General features: G+C 39.7%; 1 protein-coding gene across 2 annotated transcripts in view; it reads right to left on the bottom strand.

Moving 5' to 3' along the window:
* Window positions 1–19,771, bottom strand: part of COL14A1 (collagen type XIV alpha 1 chain) — a 173,026-nt gene that overhangs the window by 108,842 nt on the left and 44,413 nt on the right. For both annotated transcript variants that reach the window (XM_026646212.2, XM_026646205.2), the window contains exons 6-13: window positions 16,447–16,602; window positions 12,964–13,083; window positions 10,834–10,998; window positions 10,224–10,385; window positions 8,576–8,727; window positions 7,163–7,292; window positions 3,359–3,504; window positions 1,479–1,608 (exon numbers count right to left, since the gene is read on the bottom strand). In XM_026646212.2, the coding sequence (XP_026501997.1) occupies window positions 1,479–1,608; window positions 3,359–3,504; window positions 7,163–7,292; window positions 8,576–8,727; window positions 10,224–10,385; window positions 10,834–10,998; window positions 12,964–13,083; window positions 16,447–16,602 (1,161 nt within the window). The remainder of the gene's footprint in view (window positions 1–1,478; window positions 1,609–3,358; window positions 3,505–7,162; window positions 7,293–8,575; window positions 8,728–10,223; window positions 10,386–10,833; window positions 10,999–12,963; window positions 13,084–16,446; window positions 16,603–19,771) is intronic.

Below are 19,771 nucleotides of genomic sequence, written 5' to 3'. Positions count from 1 at the left end.
TCCAACCCTTAGTTCTGCAGGAGGCTCCTCCTGCTCCTTTTTCCAAAAGGGGTTCTGTCCCACACTAGTGCTACTGTTGCCTTCTCTCCCTCTCTCCTAGATATAGCAGCATTCAGCTGGAAGATGCTGTTCTGGGTGATGGGGAGCCCTCATACTCCCCATTGAACTTTGGCAGGTTCTCACCCTTAATTAGCACTTAAATACCAGCACTGGCCAAAGACCACCCTGGTGCTACTACTGAGAGCTAGCGATACCTGTGGCTGAAAGGAAAAATAAGTGATAGGATCACAAAACAGAAAGGGACCATGCTCCCTGAAGCCCCCGTTTCAACAACCAGTTATAAATGTGATCTGTTGTAAACAGAAAAAACAGAAGGATCTACAGGAAGTTACCTGGGGGCACATGTGCTCTTTTTAATTCCATCAACCAATTTCCCACCTACAAAGGAGAAACAACAATGGTCCAAGAACAGCAACCCGGCCTCTCACAGGTCACTTCCTGGTGCCTCGAGTATTATTAATTCTGGAGCTCTTTGGTTTGCACTCCTCCATCACGATCCAAGAGAACTTTACTCTCTTATAAGAGGGTTTCCCTGCCTTCTCCATCTTGTCAGTGCATTATTCCCTTCCATCCCCAACCATCTGATGTCTTGATTTGCTGTGTTAGCTACCTGTTCCAAATCGTACAGTTGTCTGTGAAGAGCCATGTGCCCCAATGGTAATATGTAAATAATGACTAAATATATTAATTGAAGAAGAAAAGTAAATAGAGGATACTAATAACGTCCTCACAGCAAATGAAGCCTGAACTGATCATTACTTTTCATTTTAAAAGGTGGCCGGTCAGGATCTGGTATCGAGTATCAGATTGAGAGCAGCCCTTCCGCGGGGACCAAGGGAAAAGGAAGACGCCTCCCTTCCCACTTGTGCAGCTGCACAAGGACTGCTCTCAATAGTAGTGCTTGTGAGCTAGGAAGAGCTAGTGCTACTCATTCTTGGACCCTCTGGGAAACAAGATGCTAAAAAGGGAGAGAGGAAAAAGGGAGGGAAAAGGCAGGGCAGTGCCACAAAACCACAATGTAGTCCTAGGTAATAATAATAATAATAATATAATATATGGCCAGATTTCTGCCACCCTCACTCATGCTGAGTAGTATCTTCCTGTGCAATTAGTTCCACTGAAATCAATAGGGCTATCAGCAGCACAAGACACTACCCAACATGAGTAAAGGTGTTAGAATCTGGTCTATGGAAAACATGCTCTTTTGTGGAGAACTATATACCTGGTCTGTAATCTACAGTACTCTGTCTAAATTAAATAGCAGCAGCAGGAAACTGAACAATTCATCCAAACCGTAATGCACAGTATGATCTCCTCCTCTATACAGATTTTAAAATCTGAGATCTATTTTCATACATACAAAGACCTCCTGGAGTTTTATTACTGCTGTATAGTGAATACAGATGTGTCTGACGTACATGTTGTTTCTTGTCCTGTCAGGGGGTCACTAGCTTCTTCTCCAAACATCGCATAAACTGTGACTGTATATTCTGTGTTAGGCAATAATCCATCCAGTTCAATATCTGTCAAGGCCTCTCCAATTTTCATCTAAAGGTAATATGAATAATAGACACATTATTTCTAAACTAGCTCATGAGGGGGGGGGGAAACAAGCCAGGAGCATTTTTGTATAGGAGAAAAGTATATTCAAGAGGGACAGAGCATATTTTTATAGAGCTGGTAAATGCCATGAAATTGAATAAAAGTAAAAGGCTACAATGTGCTCATTTAGGCTCCAATTCAGCAGAGCACTTAACTTTAGGCATACAATCAATCCTTTAAGAGTCAATGGGACTATTCATGCGCTTAAAGTTAGGCATGTGCTCAAGTGCTTTGCACAACAGGAGCTTCTGAGCACTGTAGTTAAACAGGAAATTGGTAGGGTCAAATCTTGCTCTGTGTTGACTCAAAGAAATTGATCAGCTGTACCTGAACACAGAACTTGGCCCAACGTGAACAGTTTTGTTATTGCATAGAGCAATGAAATACCTAACATTGTTTAAAAGGCAAACACCCCAAGGAAATGCCTAACATGAAGGTGGAGGGGATATAAAGGTGACCAGCCACACAAGCAACAACACAATAGTTCTCTGTTGTAGCAGAACAAACGGACCTCAACCTCTCTTCAATATCCATCTATGCCTAAGAGACTGTTAAATCTTTATACCAGTTCAGTGGAAACTAATGGCCTCAAAATGACTGCTGAAGTGAGAATATTGCAATGAGGGGAAAGGACTCTGGTTTATTAATCAGAAGTCTGTCTACAGGCTGAGGCTTGGTTTTGCTTTTTGCTATTTCAGGTGTGTACCATTTTCCCCTTGAGCTGCTTCAGTAGGTGCCGCATTAACCGGGACTGATTTATTTATTGAAAGATCTTTCGACAGGGCGAGGCTCAGTTTTGCTGATGTCAGCTAGCTTTCAATGAGGCCCCATTTTCAAGAGGGCTACATGATCATAGCTACTCATTTTGCAAAGAACACAAGTCTATTCGAGCTCTCAGTGGCTTCCTACACCCTTTCCAGAATGTTGCATGCACTTGCATGCTGTCAGTGAGTCCTTATATAAAATACTCTTAATTTCACATACAGTCAATGGAGCATAAAACAATTTTAAATCTTAGCCCTAAGATTGCACTGGCACTATATTAGCTGTTTCCAAAAGTCCAGTGATATTTCTAGTGACAACATAATATTCTGCCTATCATTTTATCTAATCGAGAACTGTACCTAACTCTGTCGTTCTTGTTCTACTCAAAGTTTAAATTAATCATTTTATTCTTTCTAAAACTAACTTAAAAAAAACAAAAACAAACAAAAAACCTTTGACGTTTATTAAACATAAAAGAATGAAAATAAAACGTAGAAATGTCACATTTACTAATTTAAGTTGATTTACTTTCCAAAGTCCAACTATAAAGAAAAAGACTAAAACGTCATGATTTTCTAAATCTATTTTTCAGAAAGATCAAGTCATTTGTGTTTTGATTTCTTTTTTCCTATGTTTGTGTTTTTGCCTTCATGCTATGATACAATATTGCCTCATGAATCATTCCAAGAGACTCCCTTTAACTCAGCTATAACTTGTGGCATTTCTGTGTGCTAATGAGGACAAATTTGAAAATACTGAAAATTAAAAATAACTACTTGGCATGCAGTTTGCACAGAAAGTCAATAACATGTATAGTACTTTAAAAGCTAGAAAATAGACAAGCTTTGCAGGTAAGGACCATCTGACATTTTGTTCTTTAAATGTTATGTTTTTGAATAGGTAGAATCCAAATGAAAGCTAAATACATCACCTCCTTTTCATCTGCGGCCTGTCCCTCTGTAAGGGGAGCATATAGGATCATGTAACCAGAGGCACCCGCTACTCCATTCCACTTTGCTCTCATGCTGCTCTGTGATACATTATACAACTGTAGATTTGATGCCGTAGGCAAAGCAACTGCGACAGAAAGAAGTAACAAATTTTCAATTGCATGTAAAAAAACTTGCTTAACATTTCATAACATTTTGTTTGACTGTAGGGAACACAAAGGAATCCAGCAGAGTAAACACTGGAAACACTGTTTGACATAATAACAAAGAGCTATAAAAAGATCTCAGAATTAGAGAGATGGGAAAAGGACTTTGTCATTTATCCAAGCCCCCAGTCAGAGCTGGATTGTTCTTACAGAACATTTCTAGTACTTTGCCTCTGTCAGATTTTCAATCCTACAAAAGCAAGGACTTCTACCCTTTCCCTTGGGAGAATCCTCAACAATTTAACAGATATAGCTGGACCAAACTGCTCCATGCAACCCACCCCATCTCTCTTCTAGATCTGCATGGGGGTGAGGATTGGTGGTGGAGAGTGGGTAGGGCCACACATTGGGCTAAGCCACGTGGCAGCCACATGGGCCCTGAATTTTTAGGGGTAGCTTCTGCCTGGCAATAACCTCTTCACCCCCCCAAGCCACAGTGTGGGAGGCAAGTTCATGGTGAGGGGGCAAGGTCAAGAGGAGCAACAGATGGCTGAGCTGTGTTCTAACATGGGGTTGTGCCTAGGGTCCTGGGTTGCCTTAATTAGCCTCCATGATCTGTGAAGATCATTTTCCTAGCCTGTTGCTTTGACCATGTCACCCCTTTCTTTGACTCCCTCCACTGGTGCCACCTTCTCTATTGCATCAAACATAAGCTACTTGTCTTCACTTTCAAGGCCCTTCATGCCCTATCCTCACCCTCCCTACCATCTCTCAATAACTATTGAGCAATTGACTCCTGCCTCCAATTGGCCCATGATGCCAGTCTTCATTGGCCACTCGTTAAATTTTCAAACAAGCACTTTCATCCTTTTTCCCATGCTGTGCCTCATGCTTGGGAGGAGCTCCCCATAAACATCTGCAAAGCAACGTCATTATCCTTCCAACCCCTCCTTAAAACTCTCCTTTCCGGTGATACCTACAAAAACTTTGATAACAGATAGGGTACTGGTGTGCTGGAACCATTGTCCATCATGCTGACCAATATTATCTCATTGTTTCCTTGTACTCCCTCATCTGTCCATTTCTGTCTGTTGTCACTTGGTTTATACTTAGTTGTAAGCTTTCTGGGGTAAGGACAATTTTTTGTTCTGGGTTTGTACAGAGCCTAGCACAATGGGGTCCTGGTCCATGACTAAGTGTCCTAGGCGCTCCAATAAAACAAGTTATAAATAATAAGGAGAGAGAGAGAAGGGGGACAAAAAGATGGGAAGAAGGAGACAGTGCTTCTGCGACAATTTTCAAATTAAAATTAATTGCAAATGTCAAAACTTTAAGAGCATATTAGACAAAGATCATTTGCAGCTGGGGTAGACACCTAATAATGCTGATAACTGAAAATAATTAAATTAAGAGGAAATTTTCAAGTAACTAGAATAAATATAGCTATAAAGAAAGCACACATTTGCAAGAATTTTCAAATAAATATACATTTGATACTTATTTTGCATTTTTCAAAGTGATTAAAAGATAGGCTCCTCTCTTACTTTCCTGTATTTTATGCATTTATGGCACTGAATATATTTATCTAAACAGCATACTACTGTAAAGTCATTTTTAATGTACTATATACACAAATGTGATCGTTTTCACATTTGTGGTTAATTTTAACCTGTCAGTGTCACACAAGGTAAAATATGTAAACTATAATTTTTCACAGATTTCAGCTGGCATGGTGAAAAATACTTCCAAACTGCAAATATTTTATAACCTGGAGTGATTGATACTTACACATTTCAGACTATTACTTATGACACTCAAAGATTTGTTTATATAACTCTTGCAGCCACACCACCTTGGGCTGTGATCTGATCGGATCTCAGAAAATAAGCAGGGCTGGGCTTAGTCAGAACTTGAATAGGTGACTTCAAAGGAATACCAGGTGCAACAGGAAATGATGCTATTCGCTCAGTATGTGACACTTTTCCCACTGAATCAGAAATTAACCAATTCTAACATGGTGTTATAGAACATAGTGCTGCTGGAGATTCAATTTTTTTATATGAAACAAAAGGCCTAGGTCTCAAACATATGTAACAAGATCCCATCTCACTTTTTGTAAGTTTGGGAGTGTTAGCTTTGATTTCCTGGCTGAATCCCAAACTAGATAATTGCATTCTGCCTAACTTCCACCCTGTAGTTTCAACTGGAAAAGTGATTCTTCCGTTCCCTGCGTATGATCTATCATATTGCTGGGACAAAATGATTGCATTTGGGGTGAAAATATTTGAATTAAATAAAATGTTATATGACATAGGGCATGGCTACACTTGCAGATGTAGAGCGCTTTGAGTTAAACCAGCCTTCGTAGAGCGCAGTAGGGAAAGCGCTGCAGTCTGTCCACACTGACAGCTTCAAGCGCACTGGCGTGGCCACATTTGCGGCACTTGCAGCGGCATTGGGAGCGGTGCATTATGAACAGCTATCCCAGCATGCAAGTGACTGCAACGTGCTTTTCAAATGGGGAGGTGGGGTAGAGTGTGACAGGGAATGTGTTGTGTGTATGTGGGGGGAGAGAGAGTGGGTTTTTGGGGGGCTGAGAGCGCTGTCCGCATGCTGTCTTGTAAGTTCAGACAGCAGCAGATCCCCCTTTCCCCCCCCCGCCTCTCTCTCACACACAGCATTCCACAGTAATGGTTGCTTTGTCTCGGAGCAGATAAGCATGCCGGCTGTCAGAAACGGAGCTTTGAAAGGGCATATCCGCATTCCTGCAGCGATTAAAAAACAATGAGAAGAATGGCCACTTGACTTAAGGGGATTATGGGACGTTTCCGGAGGCTGATCAGAGCGCAGTAATGCAACACCTCCTTCACACTGACTCCCAGGCGTTGTAGCCAAGGCACAGCAAACGTTATTCCACTCGCCGAGGTGGAGTACCAGGAGCGCTCTAGCTGCGGAGTCAGAGTGCTCTACGTGTCTTGCCAGTGTGGACAGGTAGTGAGCTAGGGTGCCCGGGGCTGCTTTAATGTGCTCTAAATCGGAAGTGTAGCCAAGCCCTTAGAGGGGCCTACCCCTCTAAGCTACTTATATGACCCCCACTGAATACTTCACAGTGTTAAATGTAATTATCTTACAACATCCCTGAGGTAGGGAAGTACAATTATCACAAATGAGAAACTGAGGCACAGAAAGTCAGAGTCACTTCCCAAGGTAACTTAGGAAGTCTGTGGCAGAGCAGGAAATTAAACACTTGTCTCTCCAGTCCTGAACAGTCCCCTGTTCACTGAACCTTCCATCATCTCTTAAGAAACTAAGGCCAAAAAGTGGAAATAAGGCTGTATGCCTAAGCCATAAAGATTAGATCCAGCTGCAGCTCCAAACTGTTCCAAAGTCTAGGAGTGTTATGATTTAGAGGCTTGGTTTGGCCCATTACAGAGAGAATATAACTGGCTCAAAGTTTGGGACCCAAGTCTTTAGTTCAGGCCCAAATCTAATAAATAAATGTTGGACAATACTAGTAAAAAGAGCTAAAGAGAAAAAAGACTTGATTCTGCATCCCTTACTCACACTGAGCAGTGCCTACTCACCCAGCGTTCAGTGTTACTGAGTCAGGTCCATAACAAATTGAGTGAGGATACTTACGTGTGGTTTCAGTACCACGGAGACCCTCACTTGCAGCACTTATATATATAGCAAATACTGCTATCTGATATTCAGTTAGAGACATCAGGTTTTTTAGAACTGCTGTTGATACACTTCCATCCACCACTACCTGTTTGGGGAAAAATTCAATGAAATAAGTATAAAATAAATTCATTTTATTACTATTTAATCCATTTTATCGGTTTGTCTTATCTGTCATATTTCTAAGAGAGTCCTTGGCATGATACATAAATGTTAATCTATCTATGTTTAACACAGCAAAAATGACATTTGTATCTTAGTATACAGTACAGTAGCCAGGAAACAGAATGGCAAACATATGCATAATGAGGAGTCTTAAGGCAATACAAAGCAGCACTTTGGATCAAAGGAAATGTTAAAAATACTATTAGCATAATGGAAATTAAGAATATTGTGTAATGGACACTTTCTGATATATTTATTATGTAATTCAAAATTTCATTATAGTACTGCATACACATACCTGTGTACACATACACACACACACACCCCACAACAACAAAATCCCCAAAACAAAATATCTTCAAAAAATAAAATGCATTTAACCTCACCCTTTAATTATACTGCTTTTGTTGTCCTGCCTCCACTCTCCATCCCTTCCCATACTGTTCTGAAAGTTGTCTGCTTAAGTTGTAAACGTCTTCATGCAGTGTCCTTGTTTTCATACCTACCTCCAGAGCACTTAGTGAACTGTTGGTGCTACACAAATCATAAATATCCATCTGGCCCCCTGGTCAGTTTTAGCCAGATCCCCAACTCTACATCCATGGGTTTTTTTAAAATGAGTTATGTTTCCAAAGCTCAAACTCTATCCCTTCTGCCCCTTTCTGGTCCTGTATCCTTTGAAATAGCATCATACAGAGTTGGTCCAACAAGGAAAGCTGATGTATAAATAAAAACACAGTTTACATATTGGATTTTAGGTCCTATCCTTGAACAATGTAATCACAGACTGTGGTGTATGTTTACACAGCCTGTGGTAGCAAGTCCCCAAGCCTGAGTCAATGTACTCGGGTTCATGGACTCATGCTACCGAGCTAAAAATAGTGGTGTACATGTTGCAGCTCGGGATGGAGCTCAGGCTGTGAAGCGGGCCTCAGAGCCTGTGCTCCAGCCCAAGCTGCAATTTAAAGTTCTGCCTACACAGCTACTTTTAGCGCAGTAGTGCTAGTCCCATAAGTCTGAGTCTGTCAGCCTGGGCTCAGAGATTTGCTGCCGCGGGCTACCACTGACTGTGTAGATGTACCCATAAATGGAAGCTACATCAGGCCTATGATCAAGTGCTATCATTCCCAACTGGTGAATTCTTTCTATTTATGTCTACTAGAAGTTCTCACAATCAGGAACCTGATAGGATTTTCCCTCCATTACCTCCTCTGGTTGGCCTCCTCTAGTGGGATAGTACACAACTCTATATTTTTCCACCTTGCCGGGTGCATGGGTCCAGCTAACATGGAATCCTCTGGCTGTTACCTCAGATGTGACCAAATCTGTAGGAGCTCCAAGAGTGGCAACAAATGTTCCTATATATGAGATAACATAGAGAAATTATTTTTACTCCTGTAAAATAATGATTTGGTTTTGCTCTAATTGCTGAGTTCCCAAAGATCTCTCATCATTAGAAACTGAATTAATTGGAGAGGGCACATTTATTTAGTCAGTTTTTAATATTAACTAACTAAAAAATAAAAATAATAATACCCATACAATTCTCAGCAGGACCAGGCCTCCATTGGTTTATGTGGAAAACTTTACATGCAACACACACAAAGGTTTCAGCACAAACGCTTTTACAACTGCAATGGTTCTCCCAAGCTTTCCTGGTTGCCTGGCCCTCCATGCATTCACTCCCTCCCCAGGTGCTTCCAAACACCCTCTCCCCAAGTTCCAGAACCAGCCAGGAATCTCCACAGCTGTGAACCTGCTACAGCACTCAGCAAGAGAGCCTGTCCCCTGTATTCCTTGGCAGGTCTGCAGGTGGGGTGTTATCTGACAAGACACATTGGAGCTACACTCGACAGACATCTACCTCTCAAGACTCTCCCCCCCTCACCCCCCGAAATTCTTCATTGGTTCATGAGCCCTTTGATGGCCATGTCTTCCAATCCACTGCTCCCCCCACACCCAGACCATGGCCAGTCACAGATCCCCCTACCATCTATGTAATTCTTAGGGGATCCAGGGGGAAGAGAGAAGCCTACTAATGCACCATCTTTTCAGTACACAGCTTCAGATGCATGTGCAATGCAGCCTTCCTCAGTGAGGCACTTCATACGCTTAGGGAAATGCATCTGGCATTTGCATATGCTGCATACGATTTTACAGGGTCACAGCTCAGTCAATTCAAATACATTTCTCTGGAACATTTCAAAGATACTTTCTCAAGGAGGGCTATTTCTCTGATGAATTTCAACATTCTACCCCTAGCATTTTCAGCTGCTCAAAAGGTCCTAAGGTCAGCAGAATTTTTGTATACTTGTAATTTTTCCACCCCCACAACCTTTTCTTGTATTCCAAAATGCTGGGTTGTTTTTTTTGCTCAGAGATTAAAAAAATAAAAATAAAAAAGTTCAACTTCATGTAGAGACCAAGCCTGGGAAACTTCAAATTGAAAGTTTGGCAAACTTATGAGACTAAGAAAACAAGGGATTAGAATGGAAACCAGGGCACAGCCTTAATTAGCTTTGCTCCTTCTCTAATTCATCCCCAAAGCTGCACACCTGCATACCCTCTTTTTACCTGTTCACTGGTGATAGCTACAGCAAAATGAATGCACTTTTTTTCATGTCACCTAACACTATAATAACAAAAGACAAATTACTATCATGGAACTAAGCAAAAGATATTAGCATATGCATGAAATACGCACCAGAAAAAATACCTTCTCTGATAATGTAGTATCCTGGTAGCAAAATATACATAGAAAGAGTAAAATGTCAGAAACTAGTTCAAAACTGTCCCTATTCTAAAACTGGATTTGCTGGTATAATATCAAGATCAAACAAAGTTTCTTATTTACCTTTGATTTCCTTTTCCTGTTCCTCCACTCTTGAACACACTGTTCTCGTAAGACTTTCTACAATGGTGTGCATGAAGTTAAAGTCAGCAACATTGTAGACATGAGTACTGTCTGGTTCAGAGGCAATCTCTTTGAGTTCATTTATGTCTGCATTCTTCACACCTTACAGTGGAGAGACAAAATAGGAAAATGTTTGCAACAAAAGAAATCGGTGTAACGTTTAAGCCATGCAGCCTGGCCAAAGCCTACTGACGTCTATGGAGTCTTTCCCCATTTCACTGGCTTCAATGTGCTTTGGATCAGGCCTACAGTCAAGCTGTTAATTACAGGTAGTTATAATTAATCACAAGGGTTAATTTCCAATATTACAAGTGTTACTGACATCTTTGCAGTATTCTGATGATAACTAGCATATGTTTATCCTGCTAAAATGCCAGTTACATTAACAGTCGGAGGATACTGAAAAAAGTTAAAATTTTCCAAAATATTTTGATGATGTTGAATCCAGATAGAAACACGATAGGACCCTTATAAATACACGAGATATATAGAAAAGATCAGAGACTTATAAAAAATACAATGCAATAAATAGATACATTAGAATACATACCAATAGCAAACAATTCAACACCAGCATCACGCAGATTTTTAGCAGGTGGGATGACATCATCTTGGGATTTTCCATCTGTGATCAATATACCAATTTTGGACACATTGGGTCTTGCACCTGCTTCAGGCTTAAAGCTGTTCTCCAAAATAAAAGTTAAGGCAAGACCTAAAAAAAAATAAAAATAAATGGTTTGGCTAATGAAATTGTCTGTGTAACACTGATATTTTTATTGATTTTTTGACGTTTAACTTTCTACTCAAAGTAAAGAATGCTGAGAAACCTCCTACTGAACAATAACTTATAAAAGAGAACAAATTTTCACTTAAAAATATACTGTTCCAAACAGGCAGCTTGAATTAAAGGCAGGGCAAAAATGGGAGCAGTCCTCAGCAACCTTCCAATCAATAAAATTATTTACAACAGAGAATAGAAACTTGTTTGAAACTAAACTGGGCTACTGAGCTACTCACATACCTTACCCCACCAGAGAGACAAGGTGGGTGAGGTAATATATTTTATTGAACCAACTTTTGTTGGTGAGAGAGACAAGTTTTCGAGCCATCAGAGCTCTTCTTTTATTGGACAGAAGTTTGGTCCAATAACAATATTACCTCACCCACCTAGTCTCTCTAATATCCTGGGGCTGATATGGCTACAGCTACACTACATATTACTCCACCAGGGAAGTTAGAGGATTTCATCTATTAGTAAATTTGGTTTCCAATTCAGCAAAGGACTAAAAACATGCTTACCATTAACACTGACTTCTCAAGATTGAAAGCATCAGGACTATTCACATGCTTAAGGTTAAGCACATGCTGAAGTCATTTGCTGAACTGGTATTTCAAAAAGTAACATATACATTCTGTTTAACACACATTTTTAGAAATGCTGGTCAAATTACAGATGATATTTCTGTAATGAAACAGCCTTTAGTTAGTTTGTCAGCAGAAGTCACTGAAACAGGAAATCAGATTGCTAATTTCAGGCCTGAACCTGAAAACCCTCCCACAAGTTGTTCTTCTAGTTCCACTGAATACGGGACAGATCCTGAGTGGCTTTCATTGCCCTCAGTTCCCACTAGAGTCTCTGCGAGTTGACAGTGCTAAGTTTTACGGGAGAAATTCACCCCGTGCAGAAATCCTGCACAAAAACCCATTTACCACTTAATTTAGGCCATTAAAATCCAGTCGCCGAGTACAATCTTTTATTTTAAAGCTTTTTACACTCACAAGCTGAGGAAAAGCTGAAATTATTACTGATTTGGGAGAGGCAACTTGGCTCTAATTTGAAAGTTAAAATGAAGCCATATGAAAAGAGGTTAGGCAAAAGCCACCTCTAATGTCAGAATATAATCATCATAGTGGATTTATACTTGCTTCTTGGTATTTCTATCAAGCATCAGTTCAGCTATGGTACCACAGTATATCCCTTCTGTTCCCAGTCCAACCATAATAATTCCTTCCACCAAAATAATGATTGGTGGAGGAGAAAAGGGAAACTTCTAAGCCTCTCTGGAAAAAATAGTTTGGCAATAATTTACTCTTTCAGTCCATTATCCTCCAGACAAGAAAGCCAAGACTATTAAGTGTTGCACTGATGCTATGGGATTCCTCTCCAGAGAATATATATTTTATCATATTGACAACTATCCCGCTGCTATCCGCCTCTAAATTTCCAAAGAGCCATGCAGGGTTTCAATACCATGAAAGTTAATGGGAGTCTAAACCCCCCAGGTGGTTCTTTGAAAATTTACCACCCCCAACAGTCAGATGTTAAAACAACACACTTTCTTTCTCCAACTGACTGAGGTTTTGTGTATGAACAGTGTCAATGACTTTTGCTGCTCTATCCTCTTTCCAGAATGTAAAAGTGAACTTCCTTTGCTTTTAGTTTTGGCATAGACAGATCATAGACACTCAGATTTTGTAGATTGAGGCCTGAGTCAAAGCTCACTGAAGACATGAAGATTCCCATTGACTGCAGCTACTTCAGACCAAGCTCTTAGGCAAACTTCAAAAATAAACAGCACATTCACCTTTAAGAAACAGAACAAAACCCCAATACTTTAAGCCAATGCAGCATGACATATTTTGGAGCATGTGGCTAATGCAAAAATACATACTGTACCTGTTAATGTATTCCCTCCCTTATATGGCAGATTACGGACTGCATCCAAAACAGCATCCTTTGTGCTAAAGGCATTCAGATGCCATTCAATTCGGGGATCCCCACTGTACTGAGCAAGACCTAGTGAACCAGAAATAAATACATTACATGAGATTCATTTTTTCAAGTATATACATACTAGGCTATCAGTAGTTTGCTATCATAACAGGGTTCTTTTGAACTCTTTAAAGATGAATTTATTACTCCCTAAGTTGTTCTGGATGCCAACTCCCACTATGTATTTTCTAGGTTTTTCTTTCAAGTGCTAAGGAATTTAAGTAAAAGGTAATGTGCATATTTTTTTCAGGCTTTAGTAAGATTCCAAGAACTCATTTCATGAAAGAGAACAATTTTATTAAATGCCTCTTTGAACAGGCTAAAATGTAAGTAGCAAAACAGATATGATATATTGTTCAAATCAGTTTTAAACATGATAGAAACCATCTGTTGGCACTTTCTTCATTTAAAAATTCCACTGTAAGGGCCTGATCTAATGCCAATTGAAGTCAATAGGAGTCTTTCGGTTGATTTTAAAAGGCACTGGATTAGAACCTGAGATGAATATATGGCTATATGTCATCTCAGGAAGAGATGCACAGATAAAATTTCTAGACACCATAAATGACTGCTTCTTGGAGCAGCTTGTCCTGGAACCCACGAGGGGAGAGTCAATTCTTGATTTAGTCCTAAGGGGAGCACAGGATCTCGTCCAAGAGGCAAATATAACTGAACCAATCAGTCATCATGACCATAATGCAATTAAATTTAACATCCTTGTAGGGGCAAAAGTAGCATTTAACTTCATAAATGGGAACTACACAAAAGTGAGGAAGCTAGTTAAATGGAAATGAAAAGGAACAGTCAGAAGGATGAAATGCTTGCAGACTGCAGGAGCTACTCACAAACACCATAGTAGAGGCTCAAATTAAATGTATACCCCAAATAAAAACAAAAACAAAAAAAAAACAGTAAGAGGACCAAAAAAATGCCATCATGGCTACACAGCTGGCAGTTACAGGCAAAAAGGCACCCTTTAAAAATTGGAAGTCAAATCCACTGAGGAAAATAGAAAGGAGCATAAACTCTGGCAAGTCAAGTGTAAAAATATAATAGGGCACGTCAAGAAAAAAATTGAAGAGCAACTAGCTAAAGCCACAAAAACTAAAACAGCATAAAACAATTAAGCACATCAGAAGCAGGAAGCCTCACAAACTATCAGTGGGGCCACTGGCTGCTTGAGGTTCTAAAGGGGCATTCAAAGAAGACAAGGCCATTGTGGAGAATCTAAATGAATTCTTTGCATTGGTCTTCACTGTAGAGGATGTGGGGACGATCCCCACACCCAAGCCATTATTTTTCGGTGATAAATCTGAGGAACTGTCCCAGACTGAGATGTCAATAGAGGAGGATTTGGAACAAATTGATAAATTAAACAGTACTAAGTCACCAGGGCCAGATGAACCTTGAGAGTTCTGAAGGAACTCAAATATGAAATTGTAGAACTAACAACTATGGGATTAACCTATTACTTAAATCAACCTATGAACGAAATGACTAGAGGGTAGCTAATATAATGCCAATTTTTAAAAAGGCTCCAAGGGCAACCCTGGCAATTACAGGGCAGTAAGCCTAACTTCAGTACCAGGCAAATTGCTTGAAACTATAGTAAGGCACAGAATTATTAGATACAAATGTGATATGGTTGGGGAAAAGTCAACACAGCTTTTGTAAAGGGAAATCATGCCTCACCAATCTATTAGAATTTTTTGAGGGGGTCAACAAATGTGGACAAAAGTGATCCAGTCGATACAGTGTACTTGGACTTTCAAACAGCCTTTGACAATGTCCCTCACCAGGGGCCCTTAAGCTAACTAAGCTGTCATGGGATAATAGGGAAAATCCTCTCCTGGATCAGTAGCAGATAGGAATCAGAGGGTACAAATAAATGGTCAGTTTTCACAGTGGAGAGAGGCAAATAGCAGGGTCCTCCTAGGATCTGTATTAGAACCTGTGCTGTTCAACATATTCATAAATGATCTCGAAAAAGAGAGCAACAGTGTGGTGGCAAAATTTGCAGATAGTACAAAATTACTCAAAATTGTAGTCAGCTTTGTACTTAACTAAGACATACAAAGGGATCTCGCAAAACTAGATGACTTGTCCCCCAGTCATATAGTTTTGTGAGATCCCTTTGTATGTCTTTACAGATGACAAATGAAATTCAATGTTGGTAAATGCAAAGTAATGCACATTGGAAAAAAATAATCCCATTTATACATACAAAAAGATGGTTTCTAAATTAGCTGTTACCACTCAAAAAAAGAGATCTTGGAATCATCATGGATAGTTCTCTGAAAACATCCAGAAGCAATCAAAAGAACAGATATTTGGAATGAGATATATAAGAAGACAGAAAATATCATAATGCCACTATATAAATCCACGGTACACCCACATCTTGAATACTGCATACAATTCTGGTTGCCCCATCTCAAAAAAGATATATTAGAATTGGAAAGGGGTACAGAGAAGGGTAACAAAAATGATTAGGGGTATGGAATACTTCCATATGAAGAGAGATTATAAAAACTGGGAGTGCTCAGTTTAGAAAAGAGACAAAATATGGCAGAAGTATATAAAAATCATGAATGGTATGAAGAAAAACAGTGTTATTTCCCCTCTGCATAAGACCACATTGGGTGTCATCAAATGACATTAATAGGCATCAGGTTTAAAACTAGGGTGACCAGATGTCCCGATTTTATAGGGACAGTCCTGATTTTTGGGTCTTTTTCTTATATAGGCTCCTATTACCCCCCCCACCCCGTGTCCCGATTTTTCACACTTGCTGTCTGGTCACCCTATTTAAAACAAGCATAAGGAAGTACTTCTTCACATAACGCACAGTCAGCTTGTGGAACTTGTTGCCAGGGGATGTTGTGAAGGACAAAACTATAATTAGGTAAGTTAATTGAGGATAGGTCCATCAATGGCTATTAGCCAACTCTGTGCTCCAGATGTTCTTAAACCTCCAACTGCCAAAGCTGGGACTAGACAAAAGGGGATGGATCACGCAAAAATGATGTTCTGTTCATTACTGCTGAAGCATCTGGCAGCGGTCACTGTCAGAAGACAGGATACTGGGCTACATAGACCATTGGTCTAACCTAGCATGGTCATTGTGTACAATGATCGGGTCCAATCTTACAAGCTTTCCATTCATGTTACTCCCATTGATTTAAATAGAAATTCTGTGTGTACAGTGCTTTCAGGATCAGGTCCTAATATTTTTATTCATGACAAATAAAGAGGATGATGTATGTTGTACAAATATGTAGGGATTAAGTTCATTACTACCTTGGAAATCAAGGGTTTATTGTTGTTTTCTTTTTTGTTTGTTTTAATTCAACTGTGAACTTACAGAATTTTCTTTAGAAACCTTACCTATTCTTGTTTTCTCAGAACCCACATTGAAGGCACCAACCAGATTTTCCAGGAAAAGTCGGACAAGTCTGAAGTTGAATCTGCCAATACTCCATGAGCCATCTATCAGGATCACAATGTCTGCAATTGCTGGAGTTTTACATGTAAACTGACTTTCTGTAATTCATAACATGGAAAATAAAATTTAATCACAATGATACTAGGACAATTAAAAATTTCTGGGATTTTTCCTTCCAAGTTTAATACTTAAAAGACAATATGGTCTTTTATAGACCATAAAAATGATGCTGAGCAAGGTTATTAAAAATAAATACATTAATAAGATATTGTCAATATGTTCTAGACTCTTATTTGGTTCTGTGAAATTAATGTTTAGAAAAAGTATTGATTACATAAAAATACAGTGTTCCAGGAAATAAAAAGCATAAACTGCTATATTGGTAGAATAGCATCAAATGGCAGCTCATGTTTACATTTTGATTCCTGGGGATATATGCACTGGACTTCTAGAATGTAACAGAATATAGATTATGTTTACTGCATAAAACCTGCTATGTATGCAGTAGGACAGATCACAGAACACATGGATAATTCTAAAAAGCTGTCACCAAGTGGGGAGGTCCTCAGCTGGTACAGAAGGACATAGTTCTGTTGAATTCAATGGAGTTGTGCTGATTTGCACCAGCTCAGGATCAGGCCCAGTGTCTCTTGTACAATCAGAAAGGAAAAGCAATGTACAAAAACGGAGGAGAGTCACGGAAGAGAAAGCTGAACTTTGGAAGCAGTGGAGATGTCTGTTAATATTCTTGCTGGCTTGGTTAAATTACAGGGAAAATGGAGGAAAGTGGTAATAGGGAAAGGGTAACAGAAAGTTAAGTAGGTTTTAGAGTCACTCACAGCTAAGACAACAGGAAGATTTTAAGGTAAGAGACAGAGATAAAAGAGTTCCTGACATACTAGGCTGGACAAGCGAAATTGCAACATTCAACTGTGAAAGTAGCAGTGGGGCAGCTGAGAGAAGGCAAAATAATGCAGCGGATCAGGCAGAAGAGTGGATGGTTATAACATCACAGAGCTAGGGGAAATCATGGAATTTCATGACCAGAGGAGGGGCTGAACTGGATTCAGGGATGGAGAGGATGCTTGTGATGGTGGACAACAGTTACTGATAGTTTGCATGGCCAAGAGAAGGGAGATGAATGGGGAGCTGTCATGCAGGTGTGTCAAGGGATTGCTGGATACCTGGCAGCAGCAATGAATTATCTTTTGTATGTTTGAAAGTAGGAATGTAGCAAACTCCTCACTGCATTCAATGGAGAATGAGATGAATGCGGAAATGTTGGGGATAATTGAGTCAAACAGTACAGAAGGGGCAACATGCATTACAAACTGCCTCAATGGGTATGTCTACACTTACACCAGTATGTAGAGTACATACGCTGCACATCCAGCTAGCATAGGTATAAACTGCAGTGTAGACGGTGAGGCACCGCTTAGGTGAGTAGAATAAAGCACCCTACATGCCTGAACCCCTAGGGTATATACCCTACACTGCTTTCTACAGGCACCAGCAGTACTTCCCACAACTATACTGCTATTTTTAGCAGTGTAGTTTCATGCTGCCTCCTTTCTACCAGAGTCTTTCCCTTCCACAGTGAAAGGCTCTGTCAGCAGGGAAAGGCTCAGGCACAAAGGAGACTCAGGCACAGAGGAGGAAGCGGGGATGCTGCTGGAGCTTTTCACTACAGACACTACACGTGTAGCTACCTGAGTACTCTACATGCCACCATAAGTGTAGACATAGCCAATGATAAAAGAACCTGTGTCTTTTAACTTGGGAGAGAGGCTAAGTAGACAGAAAGATGAGTTTTCACTTGGCCTGATAGACAATAAGCTCTGATTTGCATCACTTGTTTCCCCAGGAGCCACACGGTGAACTTGTGATCACAAAGGATATTCAAACATCAGCATGAGTAGTGCAGAAAGAGGTGAGTGGAGAGGGATACAAATTGCTCAAGTGCTGAGAAAAGGATAGAGTTGTTAAAATGAGGGATTAATAAGAGAGGAGGTTCAGTGAGAGAAGACGGGGTGCACATATTGGCCCTCTCGAATGCTCATACAACATTGAATGTGATTACATACCATGTGGTCAGCAGCTTAAAACAACACCATAACAGTAATGTCACTAGAATGATTATCTTAAATATAAATACAATCTGATGTGCAGAAGGACTAAGAATGGTAGCCACAGTCACAAACTTTTTTAACTGGACCGAATTAGTGACGTTATTTGTTTCAAATTTGATATAACCACAGTGGATGGCAAACCCAGTCCATAAAGTTAACGCTAATTCACTAAAAGTATTTGATAAGGATTAGGGTGTTTTTCCTACATACAGTTAGCAGTGTAGAATAGGCTATGAACACGTGGAAAAATTCCACTTGTGAAAGTGCCAAAACAAAACCTTTATTTCAGATTTTTACAGTACAAGACAACAGTATTTGAATTGGAAATATATTTTAGTGTATAAACACTAGAAAAACAGTAAGTATCAAGAATGTGAGCATACTGGAAAAGTGAGAATAAATTGGAAGGTAACTTTAAACAAAGCTCCCAATCCTTCTGCCATTGAAATCAATGGCAAAGTTTCCATTGACTTCAGTGGGATTAGGATTTGATTTTTCATTACTTAACTGCAGCTGATATCTGCCACTGCATGGTCTAAACATACGTATGTTTGCCCAGTTATGTTTCCTGTTGATCAATTTGCATTCCTTGACTTGTCACTAAAATGGGGGTCAGTTTTACCATCCTTACATTGCATAGTACATTATGTTCCATTTGTTTCAACTGGACTATTGGCAGAGAAAAATGCTATTCAAACCAAGTGAGGATGGAAGAACTGGTCCCTGGGTTTTCATCCAAGTAGGTACACTGCAGCACAGATGTGACTTTTCAGTGTGATCCACGGAGATTTATCCATTCACATAATTAGGATAATAGGATTTGTGTGGCTAAAGTCGCTCTCACCACTTTTAAAAACTTAGGGTATTAATGGTTTCAGAATCAACCTATTTCTCACTTCTTACACATGAACAAGTTTTTGAATGAGGCCTTTTTAATCCTGTAGTTATTACTTTGCCAAAAAAACAAACAAAAAAACCCCAATCTTTAATTGGAGTAGGCAAATTCATTTACAGCAGCAAAAGAGTAAAGAAAACAAAAAACACATTATTTCAATGTTTTATTTCCATATAATCAGACCAGTGTAAATAGCTGTATCAAAATAATCATTTGTGATTTGATCCAAGATTGTACTGAAAT

The sequence above is a fragment of the Terrapene carolina genome, unplaced genomic scaffold (assembly GCF_002925995.2).
Source record: "Terrapene carolina triunguis isolate 2854851 unplaced genomic scaffold, T_m_triunguis-2.0 Scaffold58, whole genome shotgun sequence".
In the NCBI taxonomy this organism is placed as follows: domain Eukaryota; kingdom Metazoa; phylum Chordata; order Testudines; family Emydidae; genus Terrapene; species Terrapene triunguis.
This window is presented reverse-complemented; position numbering and strand designations above follow the sequence as displayed.